Source organism: Mytilus trossulus, chromosome 3 (assembly GCF_036588685.1).
Source record: "Mytilus trossulus isolate FHL-02 chromosome 3, PNRI_Mtr1.1.1.hap1, whole genome shotgun sequence".
NCBI lineage: Eukaryota > Metazoa > Mollusca > Bivalvia > Mytilida > Mytilidae > Mytilus > Mytilus trossulus.
Window position 1 is genome coordinate 75016150 of NC_086375.1, and position 25523 is coordinate 75041672.

Genomic DNA, 25523 nt, shown 5'->3' on the forward strand with positions numbered 1-25523 from the left:
CATTGTAACTTTGGTGGATAGTTGTCTCTTTGGCAATCATACCACATCTCCTTATTTTTATCAGCTCTGGGTTGTTGAAATAATCTTACCAGGTTTGATCTCTCAGAAACATGTAAATCCTCATCACATTCTGTATGTTTCCTGTGCAAAGTCAGGAGCCTGTAAGATAATTGTTGAAATGGTTGCTGTCTGTAATGTGATTTTCTTTATTTATTGTTTTGCATAAATCAGCCCGTTTTTATTTGTTTTTTAATTCACACTTTGTCATGTTATGGTCTTGTACAGATGAGTATGCGGTACAGGTTTTGTTTATGTTTGATTAAATGACCTATAATTGCTTAAATCCGTGCTATTTTGAATCTGTTGAAAAGTTGTCTCCTTTGCAATCATACCACATCTCCTTTTTCTATACATTGTATTACCAACATAAAATGTCTTTTCACAGACATGCATTTCTATTTCACAAGGTTGCTTGTCCTGTCTTTAAAAAAACATTCTCATTACAGGCCCATTGACTGGCATTGAAAAAAAATATTCAAGATAAAAGATTCTGTAATATTAAAAATATTTTATTGAATAAAAAGAGCAAATAAAACATAAGTAAATATTGTTCTACAGCTTCATATAAAATGGTGTTATATGTAGCAAATAGTTTTTATCAAATAATGCATAATAAATAAAGCAGTGGTTCATTAATAGGATGAAAGCATGCATAAATATATCATGATGTTGGTGATGATAAATAAACAACCGATGGTTACACAAATGGAAAAATAGTATTATATTTTTTCATCACAATATAACTAACAATCATACAACCATTTGTTTTATCTCCGTTTCTAATATCATCATTTTAATGATTTAAAAATATGTATTCCTTTATAAATCTTTTTAAAAACACAAAAATATATTTCCTAAATTGTAACAAATCATATAAAAATATAATCTGCTGTACATGTCGAAGTTGTAAAAAACTACCACCCTTGATTAAAAATTTCAATTCTTCAACAAACACTAGCAGTTTTTAAATAAGTCTTAGGAAGAAAAAAATCTCAGCATGGAAGAATTATATTTGATACGTAATATCTGCTGACATTAAGTTTGTTCATTCTAAGATCTACTAGATTATAAAGATATGTTCTAATACTTCTTAAAGCCGATTTCAATGTGTGTGTAGCTAAAGGTTATATCTTTGTTTAGCTTGCTTCCTAGCTGAACCGTGAAGTCATTATTAGGTAAGGTATAATACCCTGCTTTCAAAGTAGCCTAGTCCTACAATCATTGAAATTGTATGTAAATGTTTTCATTAACTTTCATCTGCAGTCTTGTCATTACCATTACAAATTCTAAAAAAACTTGTCAAAATCCTCTAGTTGTACACAATTTTATGAGAACTTTTTTTTACACATCAATTATTTTTCTGTTAAAGAAAATTTCTTTACTAAATATAATTTGTTCATTGATTCTAAAACAGTTATAATTAATATTATAAAACAAATTCAGATCATAAATGCCAAATGTTACAAAAAACATCAGATGAGTAATAAAAAAATCAAAATATAATAAAAGCCTAATTATATACAGTAGTATATACATTAAATAAAAGCTGCCTATATCAAATATAAAACTAACATCCCTCTATACACTATCTCTAATACCTAAGCATAATATGGACATGTAGTCACCAAAGTTGTGAAAAATGAAATGCAAAAAAAAAAATGTGTGAGGAAAAAACAGATCAAACATAGTCAACAAATTGAAAAAAATATAAAAAGAAAGCTAAAAAATCCCAACATTCTGCCAATAATTTTAACCTTCCATGCTAATTTGAGCTGAAGGCCATTAATCTTATTAATCTTTAATCATAAATCTGTGATTTGCAATGCTTAATTTTGTTGTCCCAAAAAAAGGTTTGCAAGTCCACCACAACTCCTCCTTTCATAGAAAAATATTCATTAGCACTTCACACATGTATACAAAAGCAATAATTTTCATTTCAAAAAGTCTACACGAGCAAGCGTGAATATTGCACACAGCCAATAGCCATTTTGCACACAATAATGTAATTATGCAAGATATGTGAAATTATCTATCTATAATAATGCCCTATACTTGATTCATACTCCCAAAATTTTCATACTCCATGTACTACCTTACTTTTATAGACAAAAAAGAATGTAGATTTTGTACAACTGTTAAAATGTTTCATACACTTAACATATACATTTAATACAATATGTCTATGACAATACAAAGTAGTGCATGTAATATTTCACAATACATTTCAGGGAGCATTTATCTGAGCAATAAATAGAGTTCAATATACTTTTACTTCTGTTTCAATAATATAATAACAAACTTAACCTGTTTCATAGACATATTTTATCTAAAAGTATCTCTTACCCATTATAAAAGTGTTATTTTCTAACAGTAGAAGTATCTCTTACCCATTATAAAAGTGTTATTTTCTAACAGTAGAAGTATCTCTTACCCATTATAAAAGTGTTATTGTCTAACAGCTCTAACCTACTCCAGCAACTCTTAACAAAAAAATGCAAAAAGAAAATAGCATCATCATCCTGTTCACTTGCTCTGCAGAATTATATTATGTTGTAAGCAGATGTACCAAATTGCAGTGTATTAAGAATTGGAAGGCAATAAAAGAATATGCGTTGGAGATGTATTATTGTTGTTGGTTTAACTATGGACAAAGGGAGATAACTTCAATTTATAATATCACTTTTACAATGACATCTTTGATATATTTAGAAAAGATACTAGATTCATGCACAATGCAAAATGAATGTAATTTTTTTGACAAGTATCGTTATACGAGTTATTTTGTAAATTGAATATCTTAGATGTATGTATTTCATTGATAAATTTCTGAAAATGTTCATGGATATGATGAAAAGAATGTTGTTTTATGCACTATGTTTTGTTTTATATGGTAAAAAGTGGTGATAAAGTCTGGAAATTTAATAACTATCAAGCCAGCCGCTTAAAGGGATCTGATTGCATATTTACAATCTTTACCCCAAAAGCCTAATAATCTCGGCATTAGCATAGTATTACCTTTACAATAATAGAAAAATATAAAAGCGATTACATTCACCACTTCTTCTAACATTGAGTATGATACAAAATTTACAACTAAATTAACAACAGGATAACATACAAATTTACATACAGATAAAAGAAGGTTTCATATGAAATTTGTTGACAACAGTATATAGATTTGCTCAGATAATATAATTAAACAACACTATTGTATTGCCTTTTTTCATACAAATTACAAGGTCATTATAAGTATGCAATCAGATTTAAAATACTTAAGATTGCAAAATATGATATGAAAAGTGTGAATGTCAACAAAGATTTACCCAACCGTTAAGCAAGACACTGTTAGGCATTAAGTATTGGCTTGCTAGAAATTACTGAGTGATAGAAGTTAAATCACATTACACAGTAGAGAATGCTATAAACATGAGGCATGATTCCAATTTCAAAAAGATATAATTTGTAGTTCAAAAGAAATATGTGAAGAAAATTACAAACATGCACATCATTTCTGAGAATTTTTAAGTATACAGTAACAAGATTTTAGGAAGCTCTGATTTATAGTTCCTGAGAAAATGTGACGTCACAGGACGGATAGACAGACAGACTGGAAGGACAGAGCAGGGTTTTAATGTAACTTTTCTTCTAGCAATATTGACACATTCAACAATCAATTAAGTTATATATCCAGTAGTTTACTAGATTAATCTGAGCTTAAAATGAAAGTTAAAAAAATAAAATGCCTTATAATCTTACTGTACTGTACAGCCAACAAATTCTTATGTGCTACATATAAAATTAGAATAATACATAAATCAAAGATAAGGTGTTAGAAACTGTATATCAAATACTTCAGTTTTATCTGGGTTTTGAAGAGCTAAAAAAAACCCACAAACAAACGTTCATTGACAAAACTTTACAAAAGCACCCTGTTGACATACAGATCTTTTAAAGCTCTCTGTAGACTTAGATAGCAGTGAAGTTCCGGCTCTGTGTGATCATAACTGTTAATTTCCCAGGCCTTTGTTGATCTCCTTGTTTTCCTCGACCAACCAAATCAACTGATTTAATACTGTCCTTCATGTCATCAGTACTCATAAAAACATGCTTCCCCATGTACGTGTCTTTCAGAATATTGTGATTCCAAATCTGAAAATAGTAGAAATAGAAATAATAATCACTTATTTAAAAACTTTTTTTTGTTAAAGTCACTTTCTTCAATACCTAGATATGTAAAGATTATTAGGTTTTCTTCACATTGACATCGTATAATATCAGCCACGAGCCACAATTTAAACCTTTTTGGCAAGTGAGTGCAGCCAACGAAAAAAAAAGCTTCACATTGTGTGCTGCAGCTGATATTTTACAATATCTATACGATGAAAACCTGATTGTCTGTTTATTGTTCTATTACTGGTCCTTTTCCCCTCCCTAAAACAGTCTTGCATTTGACGCAAGCAAGCTTGATAATGACTCCTCTCACATTGTGACTTTGCTGATAACTTCTCCTCAAACATTGTGAAGTCGGTGGTAATGCCTCCTCTCGTCTCAAAGCCGTAATAAGAAAATTACAGAGTTATTGAGCAAGGTTATATAGTCATCGGGAAGGACGATAAAAGTTTATTCAATCAGTCTTCAATCTGCTCAGCAGAGATTTTTTTTTAATTTACACCTACATAACTAAAAAATAGCAGCTCACATTAAAAAAAGTTTTTAAGGTAGCTAGGTTGATAGATTAAATTTCTGAAAATGACTCAGAGACAAGACCTATTTATAGTTGTGAGTGTGTAATTACCTGTATTTTGAATGGTTTATTTGGTCTACTCCTGAAGAAGACTGCTGACTGATTCCATTCTGGTGCTGTAGTATCAGATGCAGTCTTTGTCCTTACTTTCTCTCCTTCACAACTTATTATACAGTAGGGATCAGCTCCTACAATATATTCAAACACAAATACAAAGACAAATTCTATAATCAACACATTGTCAGTGTTGAAAGGCCATACATCATCTTAAACACTATTAAAATAATATCAGTACCATTTTCCCACTTAAGCATCTCATAATTTCTAACACAAACAAAATAGAAGAATACACTATCCTTGTCCAATCATGTAGCCTTACAGAGTCAGAAACTAAATTTGAAAGTTCAAATACTAAACCTAATTCCTCTTTTGAGAAATATTTGTCGTTCTTTCTTTCCTTTTTTTCAATATAGTTTAGTAATATTTATTTCGGTAATATAGTATAATGCATGCTCACTTTCAATTTGTATTGTTATAAATGTATTGTGTTTAGGAAAAGACTTTATGAGTATGTTTCACTTTTGTTTAGTACTTTTTGCTTTGAGCAAATAAATGAGTTTAGACTAATTAAGGAAAATGAGGTACGGATCAAATGATAATGTCTCATGCACTAATCAGTTACTATTGTCTTCAAAAATAGGAATACTATGTATGCCTTCTTATCAAAAGCATGCATTAAATTCATAATCTAAAATATAAAATCTGCAGTTACCAGTTCTCTCCTGTCTTTCCAATCCTTCAGCTCTCATGACCTTCACCTTTGTAACCATCTGAGGAGCAGACGCACAACAGTTTAGAAAACTCTTCTGTGGTTTGTCATGTAGAAGTGGCCTGTAATAAATCAAAATTTAAATGAAATCTGTACAGATATGATGTTTAAAATAGTTTAACCTTAATGATGCACTTAAATTAACACACAGCAAAAATTCAACAATGGTTTAATCTGTCTTGTTCATTGGACCATGATGATCTCTACTAAGATCAATATTGAATTCTGTACTGCATACATATACTGGTTTTTAAAAAAAAAAAACATTCTTTAATTCTGGTAAGATTTTCTTAGGTTAGGTTACTTCTTAATTTATTTCACACTCACAATTTGAGGCAATTATTGCAAATGGTAACAAACTATCACTCAAATTTATCGATAAAACATTACTATTTCTATAAAATGCTTACACAAAATCATTAGCATTAGCTGAGTAGATACGAAACAAAAATGATTCCTCCAAGTCTTTGTCAAACGTGCAGGTCACAGCTACATATCTGCCTTGCTTTAGATTATGTTTCAAAAAGATTGAGCGCTGATTTTTAAATACTGTAGATGTTACAATGGTGTGCTGAGTCAAATCATGAATTCTGAAACGACGATTTTCTTCAACCTGCCAAAAATATAAATATATTCCATATTAATAATTGATTTAAATAATTCATCTGAATCATGTTTCTATTTTGTAAATAAAACAAAAAATGTAACTATTTATGTAATAATCATACCCTCTCCCAATCTGAGGTATCAGGATCAAATACATGAATGAAGTCATTCTGTTCAGAAGTATTGAAGAAAATTTTAAGTTAAGTCAACATATGGAAAAACATATCAAACAAATCTTAAAGTATAACTAATAACTGTTAAGTAGCTAAACAAATTTGAAGTCAATCTCTTTAGCAGTTTCTGAGAATTTTAAGTTAAAGAAAATATTTCTTGAAGAAATAATAAGTTCACTGTGTCACTGATTCGAGTTCTGATGTCCAATAGTGCAGTGAAAAATTCAATTTATAAAGGAGTAGGTTCAGTAAGACCTCTTTTTGGCCCCAAAATATAGCAGTTTTACACAATTGTGATAATTTCATCATGAAGCTATTCATTGGAAAGTAGAATGATTCTGCTACATAAATATGGGCTATTTTTGACAATACAATGCACATATATCGGGTACTAGCATCATAAAGTCATGCTAAATTTCTGAAATCTTCACAAAATTAGCATTTTAGTTAAATTTTAGGCGGTTTCTGTCTAAAATGAAAGTGGCCCCATTCGTGTTCATTCATAATATTGAAATGCAAGTTGTATTTGACGATAATACATAATATATATAAAGGTTGAGGATGAACACGAATGAGGCCTCTTTCATTTTTGACAAAAACCATCTGAAAAGTGACGATTTTTGGCAAATTTGATAGATTTTTCATATTTTAGCTTGAATCGGAGCATTTTTAATGACTAAATCAGTTAAAATCTTTCATAAAAACTACTTAAATGAATAGAAATAGACAATTAAGTGTTTAAAAACTGTCTAAAATATTTCGTCAGATGAACTTGAAAATTGAGGCCAAAATCGGCCCTTACCGGACATACTCCTTTAGGACTCAATGAGGTGCAATGGGGACGCTGTAGTACAATGGTCATGCTGATGTGCCATGGTTTGCAGTGAAGTGTGATGGTTCTTTAGCTGATGTGAGATGGTCTATATGACATGTGATAGCTAGTTTAAAATCTACAGATGTGCAATTATTATGAGAAGTAGATTTTTGTATTACCTGTGAGTTAGTTTATAGATTAGGATTTTGTGATAATCGTTTACTGTTAAAAAATCATCAGTATCGACCTATTAATATTATAGTTTCATTGTTACTTTTAATTTACGTATCTTTAAACAGTTGAAGGCCGTATTTTAACCTATAATGGTTTACTTTTTAAATTGTTATTTGGATGGAGAGTTGTCTCATTGGCACTCACGCCACATCTTCCTATATCTATTTGCAACAATTCATATTATGTACCCATATGTTCTTAGGTGAAGTTTCATACTTAATGAGAGAGCATCCTATTTAAAAGCTGCTTCTTACAAATGCATTGAATTCAACATACATCGACATGTGAACATAAAAAACATCGTAAATACAGTTCAGGTGATCCATCACATGTCAGCATTTCCATCAACCCATTTCAGCATTGCTATCTAGAAGATACATCACAATGCGACCATTGCACTTCTGCGTCATCCAATCACACTTCAATTTGACCATTGCAGTTTGGAGAACATTCACGGTTAATCCATAATGATATAATGGTGTATTAATATATGCAAAAAAACAAAACAATCAGTTCTTCATTTAATATTTGATTTTTGGTGTTTTTACGCCACTTTTAAGCACTGCATTTAGGCTATTTCCTGGGAAAACCACTGACCTTTGATAGAAAAACTGACAATCCTAGTCAATTAAGATTTGAGTAGAGTACACCCGCACAAGTGGGGTTCGAACTCACATCCTCAATGTTGACTGGCTAGTAATTACACTAGTAACTACTAAAGTAAGCCACCAAAGCTCCATCAGTTCTTCTTTTTTGCTACCTTTTTCTAAATCCAAAATGTGTGAGTGTTCTATGGATGACATGTGTTCTCTGCCACTAAATGATCTATATACTGACCTGTATAATAGTGAACCCTACGGTCAAATTTTCACTTCCTTCTGCTCCTCTGATGGTTTTCTGTAGTAAGTGAAACATTACATCATCCTCTGCATCTTTTATATCGAACAAGAACTGTTAAAAAATAAATATATTTGTAAATCAGAGTTAATGTTTGTCAAGTAACCTGCATAAATATATAGAAGTAAATAGGACTAAAAGCATTAAAGGGGAAGAACATTTAGGTACAAGTAAGCTATGGACCCCTTTAAGAGTTGCTGCAAGGGTTCTTAAGGTGCTATACCATGTAACTACATACAGCTAAAGGCTCATCGGCATTGGCCTTACTATTGGGTGACAGAACCCCTTCACTGCAATCTATTTATTTACGGTAAGTAAAACAGAAATTCCTCATTACAAAAATGTAATGTCATTTAAAATCAAACATACTAATATCAATAAATAAATTTATTTAAAATATATTTCTGATCCTTTTTTCTTTAAGATTTTAACATTATTATTTTATATTTAAGAATATATGTCCATAGGAAATAATCCCACACTCACATAATTCCATGTTCAGTGAACTGTAAAATCTGGGTCTGTCCTAATTGAAATATATTTTTTCAAAGAATTGGCATATATTTTTTCAAAGTTCAAATCATAATGAACATGTGAAATAAGTTTCCAGTGGATGTGACCACACCTTCATAGTAAACTACATGAACTCATAACTGTTAACTTGATACTGAACAGACCGACACTGGCAAAGACCCAAACTTTAAAGCCCCTCTACTGTTCTGTAATAAAGTTTCACATTGAACACACCTGAGGATTTTGAAGAAAGGTATCTCTATTATTTGCACAACCACCTGCTCTGTCTGGTCTCTTCCATTCTCCGTGAGCACTTCCTTCATGCCATGTTTTATTGATTGAGAACATTGATGTATTGACCACTCGGCATACTGCAGTGTGTACAAAGTTCTGACAATAATCATCAAAGGACATCCTATAATAGACAAAGAAATCATAGTTATAAATATTAACTAACAGTCTAACAATATAAATTAACAAACTTGTAAGTACATAAATATTTAGAATTTTTAAATGTTTAACAACAATACAAAGAAACTCAAATTTACAATACCCCTTCACCATTGATTCGACTAGTCTGCATATGACAATCATAGGTTACATTGTGTAAAGCAATTCAAAATGCATGTACCAATGGGACAGGGTAATTGCAAGGTGTGTATTACATATATATTCCTTGTTTTATTTTTTAAGATATTTACTGTAAGGAAACAAAAAAATTGATTTGACTGAAATGTAAAAATGTAGCTTATGAAGTATAATTAGACAAAGAAATAGATGTTTATAGTTCCCTATACAATGTTAAGCAATTGTGAAACACCCAGTAATTATTAAACATGGGTTATATTCATCTTAATGTTTTACTTTACAAATACATGTATCTTGATACTTCATTCTTTTTTTAAAAGAAATTTGATAAAAATAAATATGATAATTCAAACAAACTTCATTCATGTGTCTTTGTATAATACAGACCAAAATTCTCCATCCTCTTCAAATGTCAGACCAACTCTCTTTTTTTCTTCCTCTGGGATTTTATTCCATTCATCAGACCTACAATGTTGTTTATATTATTTTAGATGAATACACATGCATTCATTTCATAGATAGTGAATCATCATAGCAAAACACACCCATTGAAATCACTGAAACTACAAAACAAATATGCAAAAACAAACATCTTGAAATAATATCTGTTATTGTAGAATATTTTACCTCCCTAAATATTGATCTGAATTATTCATCACTAAATGCCACAGGGATTAAAAAATCCACTAGCCAGATGCCCGGGGCTACAGCATTTAGGCCTTAGGCAACCAAAACTTGTAACCCAATATGCCCGACAGACTAGTAACAAAAATAGAAAGTGGAAAATCCCCTCATCAATATTCTATCTTAGCAAATCAAATTCGTCATCGGGGATTCCCAGAATTTTAATTGATTTTGTAAAAGTTTTAAAATAGAACAAATAACTTTGGGTGGATCCCGTACTTTCAATATGGATTTGTCAGTACAGGGAGTATTGTACATTGCTTATGCAACCAGGGAAATATAATGTAACCTGATTGTACCTCCTACTGAATAATTTATTGCAATTTTATGTGAATCCCTTTTGACAGTAGAAACTTGACTTTTGTCAGATACAAATTTGTAACATGTGCACATGTAATGGACGCCATTTTGTTTTTGTTTACAAACTGCGAAGAAACCTCCATGACCTAAACATTTACACCAAGAGTTTCAAATGGTGAAGTTGAAATCATCCCTTCGTAAATTTTACGAACGCCATCACGAGTTGGTTGACCATTATGGAATATAATTGTTTAGATAAACCAATTTTTCAAGACGTTTCGGCCAATGGCCTTCTTCAGTTCTTTATTTTTCCTCTCAACTACATGGCTGACATTACATTCAATCATTGATAAGATGTTATAGCTAAATGTCCTTGGAAATATGGAATAACCGTTTTACAAATGATATCGGATATGTTCCTTACGTCGTAACTACAATCCCCTTCCCTTCCATGAATGTGACCTACTGAATTAAGACTATTAACCGGATTTATTGTCACATAAGCAACACGACGGGTGCCACATGTGGAGCAGGATCTGCTTACCCTTCCGGAGCACCTGAGATCACCTCTAGTTTTTGGTGGAGTTCGTGTGGTTTATTCTTTAGTTTTCTATGATGTGTCATGTGTACTATTGTTTGTCTGTTTATCTTTTTCATTTTTAGCCATGGCGTTATCAGTTTATTTTCGATTTATGAGTTTGACTGTCCCTTTGGTATCTTTCGTCCCTCTTTTACAGTCTTCAGAAAACTGAAAATTGATGCAATAATATTTCATCAATCATGATTATCTTCATTGATATTCAATTTAATTCAATTTTAAAGAATTTTTTTTTATAACAAATACATTTTCAGTTTAGAGACTGCTGATTTTGTAGTCTATTTATAGCCCACAATCAGCTTAGAGAGCTACCATTTGATTTTTGTGGGGGGGCTAGGATGAAATTTGAAAAAAAGGCAGGACAGGATTTTGAGTAAAAAAAACAAGAGGCTCTCAAGAGCCTGAATCGCTCACCTTAATTCTTTTGGTTAAATCTCTCATCAATGATTATTTTGGCTTTTCAATTTATTTAAATGTTTTTTGGATCGTCCTATTTTCTTCAAAAGCCAAAAAAAATAATCATTTTCTCCTATGTTCTATTTTAGCCATAGTAGCTATGTTTCTTGACAAACAAGGAAATAAAATATAAAATTTATACTAAATACTCTGAAACTCATTTAGCCTAAGTTTGGCTGAAATTGATACAGCAGTTTCAAAGGAGAAGATTTTTTAAAGTAAGTCAACATGATGAACAAATTGCGAAAAAAGTCCTTAAAGGGCAATAACTCCTTAAGGGGTCAATTGACAATTTTGGTCAAATTGACTTAATTGAAGATCTTACTTTGCTGAACATCATTGCTGTTTACAGTTTATTTCTATCTATAATTATATTCAAGATAATAAACAAAAACAGCAAAATTTCCTTAAAATTATCAATTCAGGGGCAGCAACCCAACAACAGGTTGTCTGATTCATCTGAAAATTTCAGGGCAGATACATTGTAGATCTTGACCTGATACACAACATAACCCCAGGTCAGATTTGCTCTAAATGCTTTGGTTTTTGAGTTATAAGCCAAAAACTGCAATTGACCCCTATGTTCTATTTTTAGCAATGGCGACCATGTTTGTTGATAGATCATAACTTCGGATACAATTTACAAACTAGATATCCTAAGGAACATTCAGTTAAAGTTTGGAAGTATTTGGCCCAGTAGTTTCAGAGTAGAAGAATTTTGTAAAAGATTTTTAAGATTTACTAAAAATGGTTAAAAATTGACTATAAAGGGCAATAACTCCTAAAGGGGTCAACTGACCATTTCCGTCATTTGATTTATTTGTAAATCTTACTTTGCTGAACATTATTCCTGTTTACAGTTTATCTCTATCTATAATAATATTCAAGATAATAACCAAAAACAGCAAAATTTCCTTAAAATTATCAATTCAGGGGCAGCAACCCAACAACAGGTTGTCTGATTCATCTGAAAATTTCAGGGCAGATAGATCTTGACCTGATAAACAATATAGCCCCGAGTCAGATTTGCTCTAAATGCTTTGGTTTTTGAGTTATAAGCCAAAAACTGCATTTGACCCCTATGTTCTATTTTTAGCAATGGCGACCATGTTTGTTGATAGATCATAACTTCGGATACAATTTACAAACTAGATACCCTAAGGAACATTCAGTTAAAGTTTGAAAGTATTTGGCCCAGTAGTTTCAGAGGAGAAGATTTTTGTAAAAGATAACTAAGATTTACGAAAAATGGTTAAAAATTGACTATAAAGGGCAATAACTCCTAAAGGGGTCAACTGACCATTTCCGTCATGTTGACTTATTTGTAAATCTTACTTTGCTGAACATTATTGCTGTTTACAGTTTATCTCTATCTATAATAGTATTCAAGATAATAACCAAAAACAGCAAAATTTCCTTAAAATTACCAATTCAGGGGCAGCAACCCAACAACGGGTTGTCTGATTCATCTGAAAATTTCAGGGCAGATAGATCTTGACCTGATAAACAATATTACCCCAATGTCAGATTTGCTCTAAATGCTTTGGTTTTTGAGTTATAAGCCAAAAACTGCATTTGACCCCTATGTTCTATTTTTAGCAATGGCGACCATGTTTGTTGATAGATCAAAACTTCGGATACAATTTATAAATAAGATACCCTAAGGAACATTCAGTTAAAGTTTGAAAGTATTTGGCCCAGTAGTTTCAGAGGAGAAGATTCTTGAAATAGTTTACGACGACAGACGACGGACGACAGACGACAGACGACGGACGACAGACGACAGACGACGACGGACGCCAAGTGATGGCATAAGCTCACTTGTCCCTTCGGGACAGGTGAGCTAAAAAGGCAGGATGAGTAACTTGGCAAAAAAAAAGTCAGGATGACAATTGTTGTAAAAAAGTCAGGATAAGCTAAGAAAAAAAGACAGGACCGAATAGACTGACAAATAAAAAGGCAGGACAGAAATTACAAATAAAAAAAAGGACAGGACACAATTTTTCATCCTATATATACCCATATACTATAGCAGTGGTCAAGAGTTGTACCAAATCGGGATTTGGTTAACTCATTATTACAGAATAGTCAATGAATATTCAATTATCGACTAATTGAATATATCTGCTAATGGGATATTTTTTTGCAGACATTAGTTTTGGGTATCCAATTTGCTAAAAATCTACTGTATAGCGGATAAAAAGTTTATAGAATTCATTGTATTTTGCAGCAAACTCTAAATTTGTAAGGCATATTTGGGCTAGCAGGTCAGTTTTTTTGGGCTAGAAGTTCTTCCAACGGGGCTAGTAAAATCCTGCTACCAATTAGCCCTAGGCTAGTGAACTATAACAAAATTTCTTAACCATTGTGCCCCCATGATAACCATACTAACCCATCACTGAATGCTCCTTTCCATTCACCTTGTCCCCAAGGGTTCCTCAATCTTATCATTGGTATTTTATCATCGGATTTAAATAGCCTACTGAACATGGTTTGGTTTTCTAGATGTATATTTTTGATGGCAGTGACACCGTATGCATGACCTTTGACTAGACCTGTTGATGTGGCAGATTCCATTTCATCACTGCTTAAAGCCTAAAATGAATTATTTAATCAATCTTACAAAAAATGGCCTAAAATGATTAAAATCCAAATAGCACACAGAAAAACCTTAAAATATGTCATATCAATGCTAGCAGAAGTCTTCAGATTAAATGTTTATATGTAAAGTAATTATGATATACCAGCAGTAATATTTTGTCGATAGTTAAAATTATTTTACTTCAGCTATAAATGTGTATCCGGCATGACTATCAGCTAGTCTTTGTTGTATTTGAGGTGCAGTGATAGACAATGGATTTTATACAAGCATCAAGAAGTTCAGAGTAATTGTCTTTTGGTTAACCTCTATTTGGTGTTTTATCTGTGTTGTTGTGTTTCTATCTCATTGGCCCATACCTTTTTATACGTATTTTGATAAAGAGCTGCTCCCTGAGGGGGCTTATCTCCATAGAACTAAACAATTCACCAAAGTGTCATTAAAACTGCTCAAAGCATTTTTGACTTATTGTCCAAAAACTGGAAAATCCCCCCCCCCCTTTTAATGAATAAGCCCCATAACTCCGAATTTAGAATCTACAGTTCATAAGAAAATAAAACTCCATAACTGGGAAATGTAAACAAAAGATTCCTAATATGATTTAAAACTTTTTATATAGAGATGCATTTGTATATTTTGTACATGTAATGTATTTGTATATTGTAATGCATTAATTCTCCAAACTCTTATTACTTACAGGAATAGATGCTGCCATTAGCGAGTTTCTCTCCATTTCTTTCCCAAATTTTTTATAAAGTGTTGCCCTCTCTTCAGGATTATCAGCCACGCCCAGTTTCACCATATCAATCTGTTCTGATACACCACCAGTGAAATCTTCCAATGCTTCACCTAAGTCTCCACCATCTAAAGCTTCATAACACCCAAACAATCTAAATATAGTATAATGTAGTGTAAATCAGATTGATAAATAATACCCGATCTAAATATAGTATGTATAGATTATAGCATGCCCTTTTCCATATTGGCCATGGTGTCATCCCAAGACTCCAATTCAATGAAGACATATTAGAGATAAGAATGCAATCTTTTCATCAAAAAGTGGTTGCAATTTCACAAATCTGTCCTCTTCAAGCTAAACCCCAAGGTGAAAACCGGTATGGAAATATATTTGCCTGGACTTCTCCAGTCAGTAGAGTGGGGTCTCCACCTGGCTACATGCAAGATATAAAAATACACAGCCACCTCAAGTTCCAATAGGGAAATAAAATACGTCTCTTAAAAGAGTGTCATATCTTGCAACAACTATTTAAAGGGTCTGTAGGAGGACTGTTGTAAGGCAAAATATATTTTCATACCAATCATATCATTTTTTTCAATTAGCAATATGAATTTCCTTTAGTCTTGTTGTCATATCCTCCAAATCCTACTTATTTTACTGACAGCTACTGCAGGATGTTAACAAAAAACATCAATCTTTAAGCAAATCTGTCATTATACCTGCAAACTATGTCACAATTACTTCTTTCATTTGGAGCTTAAATTTAGTCAACATACTTGGCATAAGCTTTCTCTAATAAGGCACTCCAGAACTCATTCTTAGACTGTGAGTGAATGAATATCAACTCATCATTTACAGTGGGTAGAAAGTCATCAATAACAACTTCCAACCATTCACCATATCTCCAGAAACGGAAGTAAAATATTCCTTGATAATCATCTGGCTTATCCTCATTCCAGTCCTGCTCCTTGGAGTTAGGAATTACCTGCAAAGATATTTACATATTTTACGTAAATATTTTTCTTATACTTTCACTTCCAACATGGATATGTTCTAAAAATTAGAATCAACAATGCAACCCAACAACATCATTTGTTGAAAAGACTGTTCTTTTATTAAATGTATTATTGGAATCTTTTTAAAAATTTAAAATGAATTAAATAATTGACAAAATTAATTGAATTTTCCTACAATCAGACTAATAAAATAGTAAAACTCTGATAAAAGGTGTTTTTAGACAGTATAATTTGCCTTTAATTGGTTCAGTCTTTATTTCCCCTGTTTTGTTTTAGACAGAACCAGAGTTGATTAAAACAGAACACTTACATTGTGCCAAATTTCTTTATTCTGTGCTAAACAGGAAGCTGCAGAAACAAACCAGCAGTTACCAATTCGACCTTGAGTAACATCACCGGCACTGGCGCCCTCTACAAACAACTTTGGGTTGTCACATATTTGCTACAATGATAAAAGTTTAACTTAATATATATATGCTTCGCAGGAATACTACTTATTATGTTTTGTTTATTATGAAACTAAATGACCAAACAAATATCCATATGAATCTTCTACTAGTCATGCTAGTTATCTGTTTTAAAAGCAGCTGTAGTGCTATATCACTTCATTCTGAATTGTTCTAGTTGATATTATATATGACTTTATAGTTAAATGTATGTCACCTATCTTGTTACTGTGCTCATCATCAACTCTTCAAAACCTGTTATTTTGTGACAGCCTTATGTTTCAAGGTCAAAATTCAAGTTCAGAACAAAATCAAAGCCTAGTTTGGGAGCTCTTAAATAATTTTCAAATGTTTAAAGAATGTTGTAGAGCCATATCATTGATACAATTTCACCGGTTTCTGAGATTTTGACCTAAATGTAAATTTAGAAAAAGTAGTCACTTACTGACATATAATACAATAACAGGGGCAGATAATTAATAAGTACAACTTAATATACATGTTGCATTTACAATGTTGCTGATGATAATTCAGCAAAATTCAACAAACCTGTTCTATTGTGAATTTGAAAACAGTTACAATGGGAATATTTAAACACACTTTATCTAGTACTATGTGCAGGGGAGTACAGTTTGAGGCAAATAAAGAATGGTTTTCCAATTTCCACTTCCAATTCATAACAGTCCTGGCAATTCCTATAAAGTTCTATTATCAGAGAGCTTAGTAACTGGGAGAAAAATAAGCATAAGTAATAGCATATGTAATAGCATAATTAATATGAACTCAATCATTGCAATAGTGCTGTATTTTATCTAAATTTTATTTCATAATTAAATCTGTGCATTTGTTTATCATTTTGTTTTAAGTGGTTAGTTTAGTTTTATTTTTTATGTTGAGATGTTTCAAAATATTCATAGTTGGCAGTATTCCTTTGTTTATGTCTTTTATTCTTAGTGGGATAAAATTTCTTTTTTATTTCATGGTGACTTTAAATGTTCAACAAAGTACAAAATTTCTATAGGCTTATATGTCACAAAATCAAATATCCACAAGCACAACATACAACACAAAATCAAATATCCACAACATACAATTTATCCTCGATCCACACTTAGGTGAGGTTTTGGAATTTGTGTCAAATGTTCGGTCTCCTTGGTGTTTTTTCATACAATACAATGTAAAATATTTTGCCCCATAACTGCCATTTATTTTTTCATGTAAGACTTAATAGCTCATGAAATGTCATTTACCAAAATTTAAAAAGATTCTTGATTTTCTCTCTTTTGTTTTGAGACCCAAATAGTACCAAGGCAAATATAAGGTAAAAGTCGGAGTCAGCCGTTTCCCGCCATATTTGAAATATCAAATATCTCAAAAAGGAGGTCCATGACCTATCAATATTTTTAGCTTATTTTTATCCTTAATGAATGTTCTATGAGCTTATAGTATCAATTTTAAATTTTTCCATTGAAAGGAGATAAGGATTAATAGCACTATAATTATAACAAATACTGCTTGCAAAAAATTATTTGCATTTAAAAGTAAAATCATTCTTTAAATCCCTTTTTTTTTATATATATAGTGATAATAAGTCTTGTTTTCTACATGTTCTATATCATACACACAATGAATATCAATTTTCAAAAAATTGATTTTTTGCTGATCTAGGAGACAGCTGTAAATGTATAACTTGTGTAACAATACCTGTTAACAGTTATATACACTACAGGTAAACTATGTCCTAGTAACTATAGACCTTGAATCATTAACTATCTAACATCACTCAACTATAAACTTGTGTTTTTATAGTGATTATAAACAAGCCCACATAAAATATTTATCATTTGTTCGGTGTTATGTAGGTGTAAATGATTAATACCTTGAAGTCTGTGGATATAAAATCATTTTACCAACAAATTAGAAGTTCATCTGACCATCTTAAGTTAGGTTCACATAGATCAAATGAATTTTAAATCTTAAAAGAAAGAATATCTGTAACAACTCCCACTCATTTCCTTTTAGAACAGACGCATAATGAATGTGTTTGGGTTTTTTTACATCCTCTAGGGCTCTCTCTGCTAGTGCAAATCTAGACATTAGAAGTAAGGACCAATTAAGATGTTGTTTTCTTACATGTTTGTCTTATGCATATCATGATGATCAATTGATTTCATTGCATATTTAAACTGTCTTGGAAAAGGAAAATTGGAAAATCAATAGAGATGCCACAAATGTTTAAAACTTTCTATAAATTTGTTTATAATCGTCTTTGTTTAATAAAAAAAAATCACTGAGAGACAGGACATGAATTCAATGAAAACTATATTTTAGAATTCAAAAGGGATAATAATAAAAATAAATAAGGATACCACAGCTATTGGCTGCACTTTGTAAAAACAGCTGATTCACAAACCATGCCTCTTTTGTAGAGATATTTAAATATATTTAGATACAGTGTAGCCTGTGTTATTCAACACACTGGGGGACCAGATAAAAATGTTGGATTATATAAGCAGGGTGTCAGAATACTTAGATTTTTCTGCAAGGATAGGCATATTTTGGGCCCATGAAATATGTTGGTTAAAGCAAACATTTTCTTTGTTCAACTAGTGTTGTAAAATTTCTGAAGTATTTTCAAATAGGAAGTGAACAGATGTAAAAATTGATAAATCACTACAACTCAAAACTATCAAGCTGCAGACCAAATATTAAATCGCTCCCTTCAGTTCATAGAAAACAATACACTTTGATGGAATTTTTTTTCAAACTGACAGATGCATTATATATATTCCGGCGTTTTGCATTTGCGCCGATCTGCATTTCATTTGCGCCGATTTTTTCTTTCATTTGCGCCGATTTTTTACAGGTAAATTACAGGTGAAAAGATATAAGAAGATGCGGTATGAGTACCAATGAACTCTCTATCCCAGTCATGTTATAGTTGTTCATTCTTTAGTTTTCTATGTTGTTTTATGTGTACTATTGCTTGATAAAACCTATAAAAACATATAAGTTGGGATGCAGCTTCTCAGAAATGATGTGGATAGCGTTACATTGTGCATATATATGTACTTAGTCTGTAGGCTAAGAATGTAAGACATTTGTCATCAGAAGGCGCGTCAGACATATTGTCAAACGTGAAGCAGTCATCGATTTCATTTGGGGGAAGGAATGGTCACCCGAAAAATTGGCTATTTACCAATGTTGCTTAATTTGTCTTTATACTCTGTGCTAAGCCCATGTAAAAGAATTAACTTACCTGTAACTTACCTGTTAATCCAATTAGGAGAAAAAAATAAAATCGGTGCAAATGAAAAAATGAAATCGGCGCAAATGAAAGAATGAAAATTTTCAAAATCGGCGCAAATGTCATACGCCCATATATTCCAGAGGTTCAAGTGTCTAGACCTGTTTTACCTTTGTTGGCCCAGGTAAAAATGCACCACACAGTAAAGTATGTTCACAAGAAGCCTAGGTCTGAAACCAAATTTCTGAAGCTTATGATTTGTAGTTCATGAGAAAATGCACTGAAATTTCATTACATGCACACAAAAAAGTTAACCAGAATGGTCCAAGTGTGATTATTGTGTCAGACTTTCTGGACTGTTCAAGAATAGATTAAGGAAAGTATTATTAGAATGGGAGTTCCTTACAAAATCAGATAGGACAAACATGTGTAAGTGATCATGGTCATGAAATGCATTCAAAGGGAAGCCAATTTTTAATTATTTTTTTTTATTTTAAAGAGGACTGTTATATGTGAATGTAAAGATGACCTATAAACTAAACTTGATATATCATAGATATTTAATACAGTCAAGTGTAAAGGAATACTAATATCTAATGGTCAATAATCTAATCTTGATTGAACTGAATTGGTCTTTTAATTCTTCATGTTGATGATATAAACATACATTTATTGTATTAAATAACTGATATAATGAACAGGTATAATCTAATAACAATAACTTATAACAATAAATTGTATCAGTTAAAATCATTAGTTAAACACAACATATCCTTAAAGGCAGTGACTTGTTTAGTATAATTTTCCTCTCTTGAATCTTGTGTTTAAAGTAAGTTCTATTACTGTAGTGGATTTCTTTTTAAAAAGAAAGCATTCTGAGAGTTTTGCATGGCCTCTAGTACCAGTTAAATATTTATTGTACTGGAACAAAATGTTTAACTTGATCTATAACATGTCATGGTGAAAACTATATATAACAAAATTTAAAATCAAGTCAATATCTTCAAGCAAGACAAAAAAAAAGGTGTGGAATTAAGAAAACTGAATATTTAAGTGAAGTTTTTAAGTCCAAGGAACATAACTCTGGCCAAAATCATCAGAATAAAGCAAAATTCGTACTTGGTCTGTTACTTGTCATAATAAACTGTATACCTATTACCAAATCAATATCTTCAAGCATGACACAAAAAAGTGTGAAAACTGATAATTATAACTAGTAGAAAAATAACACCCAAGTACCATAACTCTGCACAAAATCATCAGACTGGTACAAAATTCAAACTTGATCTGCAACTTGCCATGATAAAACAATGTACCAATTATTAAATCAACATCTTCAAGCAAGACGAAAAAAAGTGTGGAAAACTGAGTATTTGAGTGAATTTTTCACCATTTGAACTTGATATGTACATGTAATTATAACTGCTTGTCATGATGAAACAATATTCCCAATATCAAAATATTTTCAAGCATGAAGAAACAAATTGTGGAAAACTGATTTGCTAGACTGACTGATGTATAGACAGACAGATGGAAAGCAAACCAAAAGTCCCCTTTGACCTCATCAGTAGGGGACTAAAAGGAGAATTATACATGTACATAGGAATGTGAACTAGGTGTTGCTCACCTCAATCTACATTTATGTCCATGGACTCTCTCAATTATAGACATTTTTGTTGTTAACCGTTTCACTCTTCTATGGGTTGTTTCAAAATGCAAAAAGTTGAGAATTTGAAATTAGGGAATTAACTCCAATATGGAGAGGAGGTGTGATTGTTGATGTACATGACTTATGTGTAGACTTATGTGTAAACACAAAAAAAAATCTATCAAAATCTACAATTTTAAAAGCAGTATACAAATGGTATAACCAAGATTTGAGCATGTTACATTTTTAATATATTTAGTCTTGTTAATCATTTTTGCCTGTTTTAATTTTCTTTATATCAATAGTTTTCAAGGTTGAAGGCTAAATTGTCAAATAAATTAAGATAATTAAAGGGCAATAACTCCTGTCAGAAAGGAGTCAAAGAATAATCATGGCTATATGGACTCAATTATAGATTTTGTCTTACTGCTACTGGTCAATTTTACAATTTAAGCTTAGCTCCCTATTATAATCTCTTACCTTAGGCCTTTTCCATACAACACCTGCTAACTTTCCTTGTGTGTGAAACACAGATCTATCATCTGGAGGAAATTCTGTGTCAATGAACAAATTTCCTTTACTCTTACAATCACTCTTTAGCTTATCATAATCTTGTCCTTTATGTTTTCTTGTTGAACTTAAGAAAGGTAATTTGAAAGGCATTTTGGTATTTTTCTACCTGGAACTAAAGAGAAAATTCAAAGCTGTAACATTTATCAAGTAAACAATGTCAATAGTTAAGAGTTAAATGTAAAGAAAACTTCTGCATCTTATATAAAGCCTAGAGTATAAATAGACTATTAGAGTCATTTGAGAGTAAAGGGACATTTTTTCAGTTGTTTGGATTCTATTCTAATTACCATATATACAATCAATCTGTATTAAGAGACCACTTAAGGGAGAGAGAAAAAGTGGTCTCTTAATACAGGTTCAATATATATGAAATGTACTACAGAGGGATCTAAAATTGGTGGTCTCTTAACACAGGTTTAAGCTTATTACAGGTTGTCTTTTAAGCAGGTTTGACTGTATATACAGCATAAATACAGCACACTTGTTGAGAATACCGTGGAAGTTAAGACGTTGTGTTTAACTGTTTTGTATCTAGGGTTGACATCAGTTTGTGACATAGCCTTAGCAGCTCTGAGATATATATGAAGTAAACATTAAACTGTATGGTTGTATTGTTTTCTGTATACTATAATAGAAGTTAGCCTCAACATTTATGGTGCCATGACCAAAATGGAAAATGGATACAACGCTGAAAGCCATTCGTTCTGGACATAAAGGAGCAATTACAAAACTTTGGAAGAATTTTGGAGACATATGAGACACTCCCGAAATAGAAATTGAGGATGTCACAGCTATTTAGATTCTGTGTTACAGAAATTGGATATTCTTAAAGATCTGAATGATAAAATTGCAGATGCAAGCTTGGATGAAAATGTGGTGGATGAATTTCAACAAACAGATATCGATGAGTACATGTTTAGATTAAAAAATTCGTCAATCTTATAAATAACACTGAAAACCAGGAAGATACTAGTTTTGTATTCATTGACACATACAGTATGTGTACAAATGTGCTACTGAAAACGGCTGTTCATAGCTCCTTTATGATCAGGTAATATATCTATGGATACGAATGTTTTATTTGATGAGGGTGCACAAAGATCTTTTTTACCAGATGATCTAGCGGATAAATTAAATTTGAAAACTGAAGGAATTGAATTTGTACCACTATCAGCATTTGGAGAGGACAACACAAGCACGAGAGAACTATGCACAACCACAGTGCATTTATTTATCGAAACTGAAAATAGGTGCAAAATCCCAATAAAGTCTTTATTGTTCCTACTTTAGCAGTTCCAAAAAATAATCATATGCGCTATGTTAAACGAAATGAATTATCTAAACAGATTAAGACTGGCTTAACCAGTTACCAAAGACAATTATTTTGAGATATCATCAGGTCAGGAATAGGCTTTGACAAAACTGAAACTTTCAGAGGACTCAATAAGGGTCATAATATTGGTTGCAAGTTGCAAAATCATGCTCCTATCTCACACTAGCATTTTATTACAAAGTATTTGCATTATACGTCAATTGGTCTATACCAATATACCTCAATTGGTGGATTATACCTCAATTGAGGTATAATCCACCAATTGGTGGTTATTCCTGACCTGATCATTACAAGAACATGTCCACAGTACAATTTCCCTACTCACACTATCATTTTCTACGTTCAATAGACTGTGAAATTTAGGTAAAACTCTTATTTGGCATTAAAATAAGTAAGATCATATTATAGGGAACGTGTGTACTAACTTTCAAGTTGATTGGACTTCAACTGTATCAAAAACTATCTTGACTAAACTTAAATCTGAGGCGGGACAGACAGACGGATGACCGAACAGACCAGAAAACATAATGCCCCCTCTACTATCCTTAGACTCCTACGAGTCCTAGGACCTAGGTGGGGCATAAAATGGAATGAATGAGGAATGCTCTGCAAATGACTCAGTCGCAAATAAAAGTAATTATGTTTGTTGGATGAATTTACGCTTTACAACCTAGCTTTCTTACACCATTGTTGAGAAAACAACCTATTTGTGGTTATTAGAATAAATTATTACCTGCAAATGTGCAAAATTACTACGGGCAACTTTCCTTGCTAGCCTGCCAATCGGATGCCCCGCCTTTTTTCATTCGGAAGCCTTCTGTTTCGTCCCTATATTTTAAAGGGAGATAACCAGCATGAGCACAGTGCAACAAGTGCTCCTCGACAATATGATTCCATGCGAAAACTATGAGCCATACAAAATGTCCGGATCGGTCCCAATCGGAACTACTCGGCCTTTCTGGTTGCACGAAGAAATTATTGTACTGCATAGCGAGAATGGCCGAGTAGTTACGATTGTACTGCATAGCGAGAATGGCCGAGTAGTTACACTTGTTATTTGTACTGCATAGCGAGAATGGCCGAGTAGTTACGATTGGATCGGTCCGTACACTTATCCGCAGAAAAGTAATATTCAAATTATCCGATGCTGTGAAAAAGTTTCTATTGAATCGGTCATAATTACAACAAAAAATAGTAAATAAAATTGAGAATGGAAATGGGGAATGTATCAAAGAGACATCAACCCGACCATTGAAAAAACAACAGCGGAAGGTCACCAACAGGTCTTCAATGTAACGGGAATTTCCCGCACCTGGAGGTGTCCTTCAGCTGGCCCCTAAACAAATATATACTAGTTCAGTGATAATGAACGCCATACTAATTTCCAAATTGTACACAAGAAACTAAAATTAAAACAATACAAGACTAACAAAGACCAGATCTCGAGGCTCCTGACTTGGGACAGGCGCAAAAATGCGGCGGGGTTAAACATGCTTATGAGATCTAGTTTCCGCATGCTGATTTTAAAACTTTAATTTAGATATAACTGATTCAGTGAAGCTATTTATAGGTTTTGTAGGTGTTGAAAGTGGACACTATTCACGTGAAATACGTGTGTAAAGGACACTTTTTCATATCCAAAGTCCCCCTATCAAGTCCAAATGTCTTTAAATTTTGATTTATGACTGACTAGCTGATACTCAGTATAACAGATACGAACTATGATTGCAACGTAAGCTAGACCAAAAATTTCATTTTTATGCCCTTCCCCCAAGTTTTGACTTATGCAACGTTAATATTTTACAGCCGATTTCGTTGAGTTTGTAGGCGAAGGTTATATCGTTGATTAGCTTGTTAGCTGAACCGTGAAGTCGATCATTATTGGTACGTTTATAACGTCTATACTTTCGCAGACCATCCGGCACACTTTAGCGTGTGTAGGCATCGCACGTTAGCGTATATCATCGCACTTTAGCGTAACCATCGTACATTAGCGTAACCATCGCACTTTAGATTCCTGACTTACTTGACTTAATCCACTTCGTCCCAAGGGGGACATAGGGCGACTACAGTTTATTTCCATTTCTTCCTGTCCATGGCTATTCGTTTTGTTTCTTTCCAGGTCATCATAATTTTACTCAGCTCGGTTGTTAGTACCCTGCGCCAGGTGTTTTTCGGCCTTCCCCTTTTTCGATGTCCTTGGGGGTTCCATTCTAGGGCTTGCTTGGTAATGTGTGTGTCTTTTTTTCTGAGGGTATGCCCGATCCACTTCCACTATCTTGTTCTTATTGTCTGGGTTGTTGGCTGTTGTTTTGTTCTTCTCAATAGCTCATTGTTGGATATTTTGTTTGGCCATCTGATGTTGAGGATGTTTCTCAAACATTTATTGACAAAGGTCTGGATAGATTTGATGGATGCAGCTGTTT

The 25523-nt window shown here is 32.3% G+C and overlaps 1 protein-coding gene across 1 annotated transcript; it reads right to left on the reverse strand.

Annotated features, from left to right (window-relative positions):
• Positions 1 to 554: 554 nt before the first annotated feature.
• On the reverse strand, positions 555 to 23961 carry LOC134712409 (calpain-5-like). Its single transcript, XM_063573924.1, has 13 exons — positions 23831 to 23961; positions 21672 to 21876; positions 16161 to 16292; positions 15611 to 15819; positions 14793 to 14985; positions 13889 to 14091; positions 9846 to 9923; positions 9105 to 9285; positions 8298 to 8411; positions 6044 to 6246; positions 5577 to 5695; positions 4856 to 4992; positions 555 to 4209 (listed from the first exon to the last, which is right to left on the reverse strand). The coding sequence occupies exons 2-13, from the start codon at positions 21852 to 21854 to the stop codon at positions 4027 to 4029; spliced, it is 1935 nt and encodes a 644-aa protein (XP_063429994.1). The 5' UTR covers positions 21855 to 21876; positions 23831 to 23961; the 3' UTR covers positions 555 to 4026.
• Between the last annotated feature and the right edge of the window lie 1562 nt (positions 23962 to 25523).

Bases quoted from the DNA above. Each gene is read 5' to 3' on its own strand.
- LOC134712409 (XM_063573924.1), bottom strand. From the start codon at position 21,854: ATGCCTTTCAAATTACCTTTCTTAAGTTCAACAAGAAAACATAAAGGA. The intron at 16,293-21,671 runs GTAAGAGATTAT...TTATCATTGTAG, and splicing joins TTGTATGGAAAAGGCCTAAG to CAAATATGTGACAACCCAAA. The intron at 14,986-15,610 runs GTATGTTGACTA...TACTATATTTAG, and splicing joins TTAGAGAAAGCTTATGCCAA to ATTGTTTGGGTGTTATGAAG.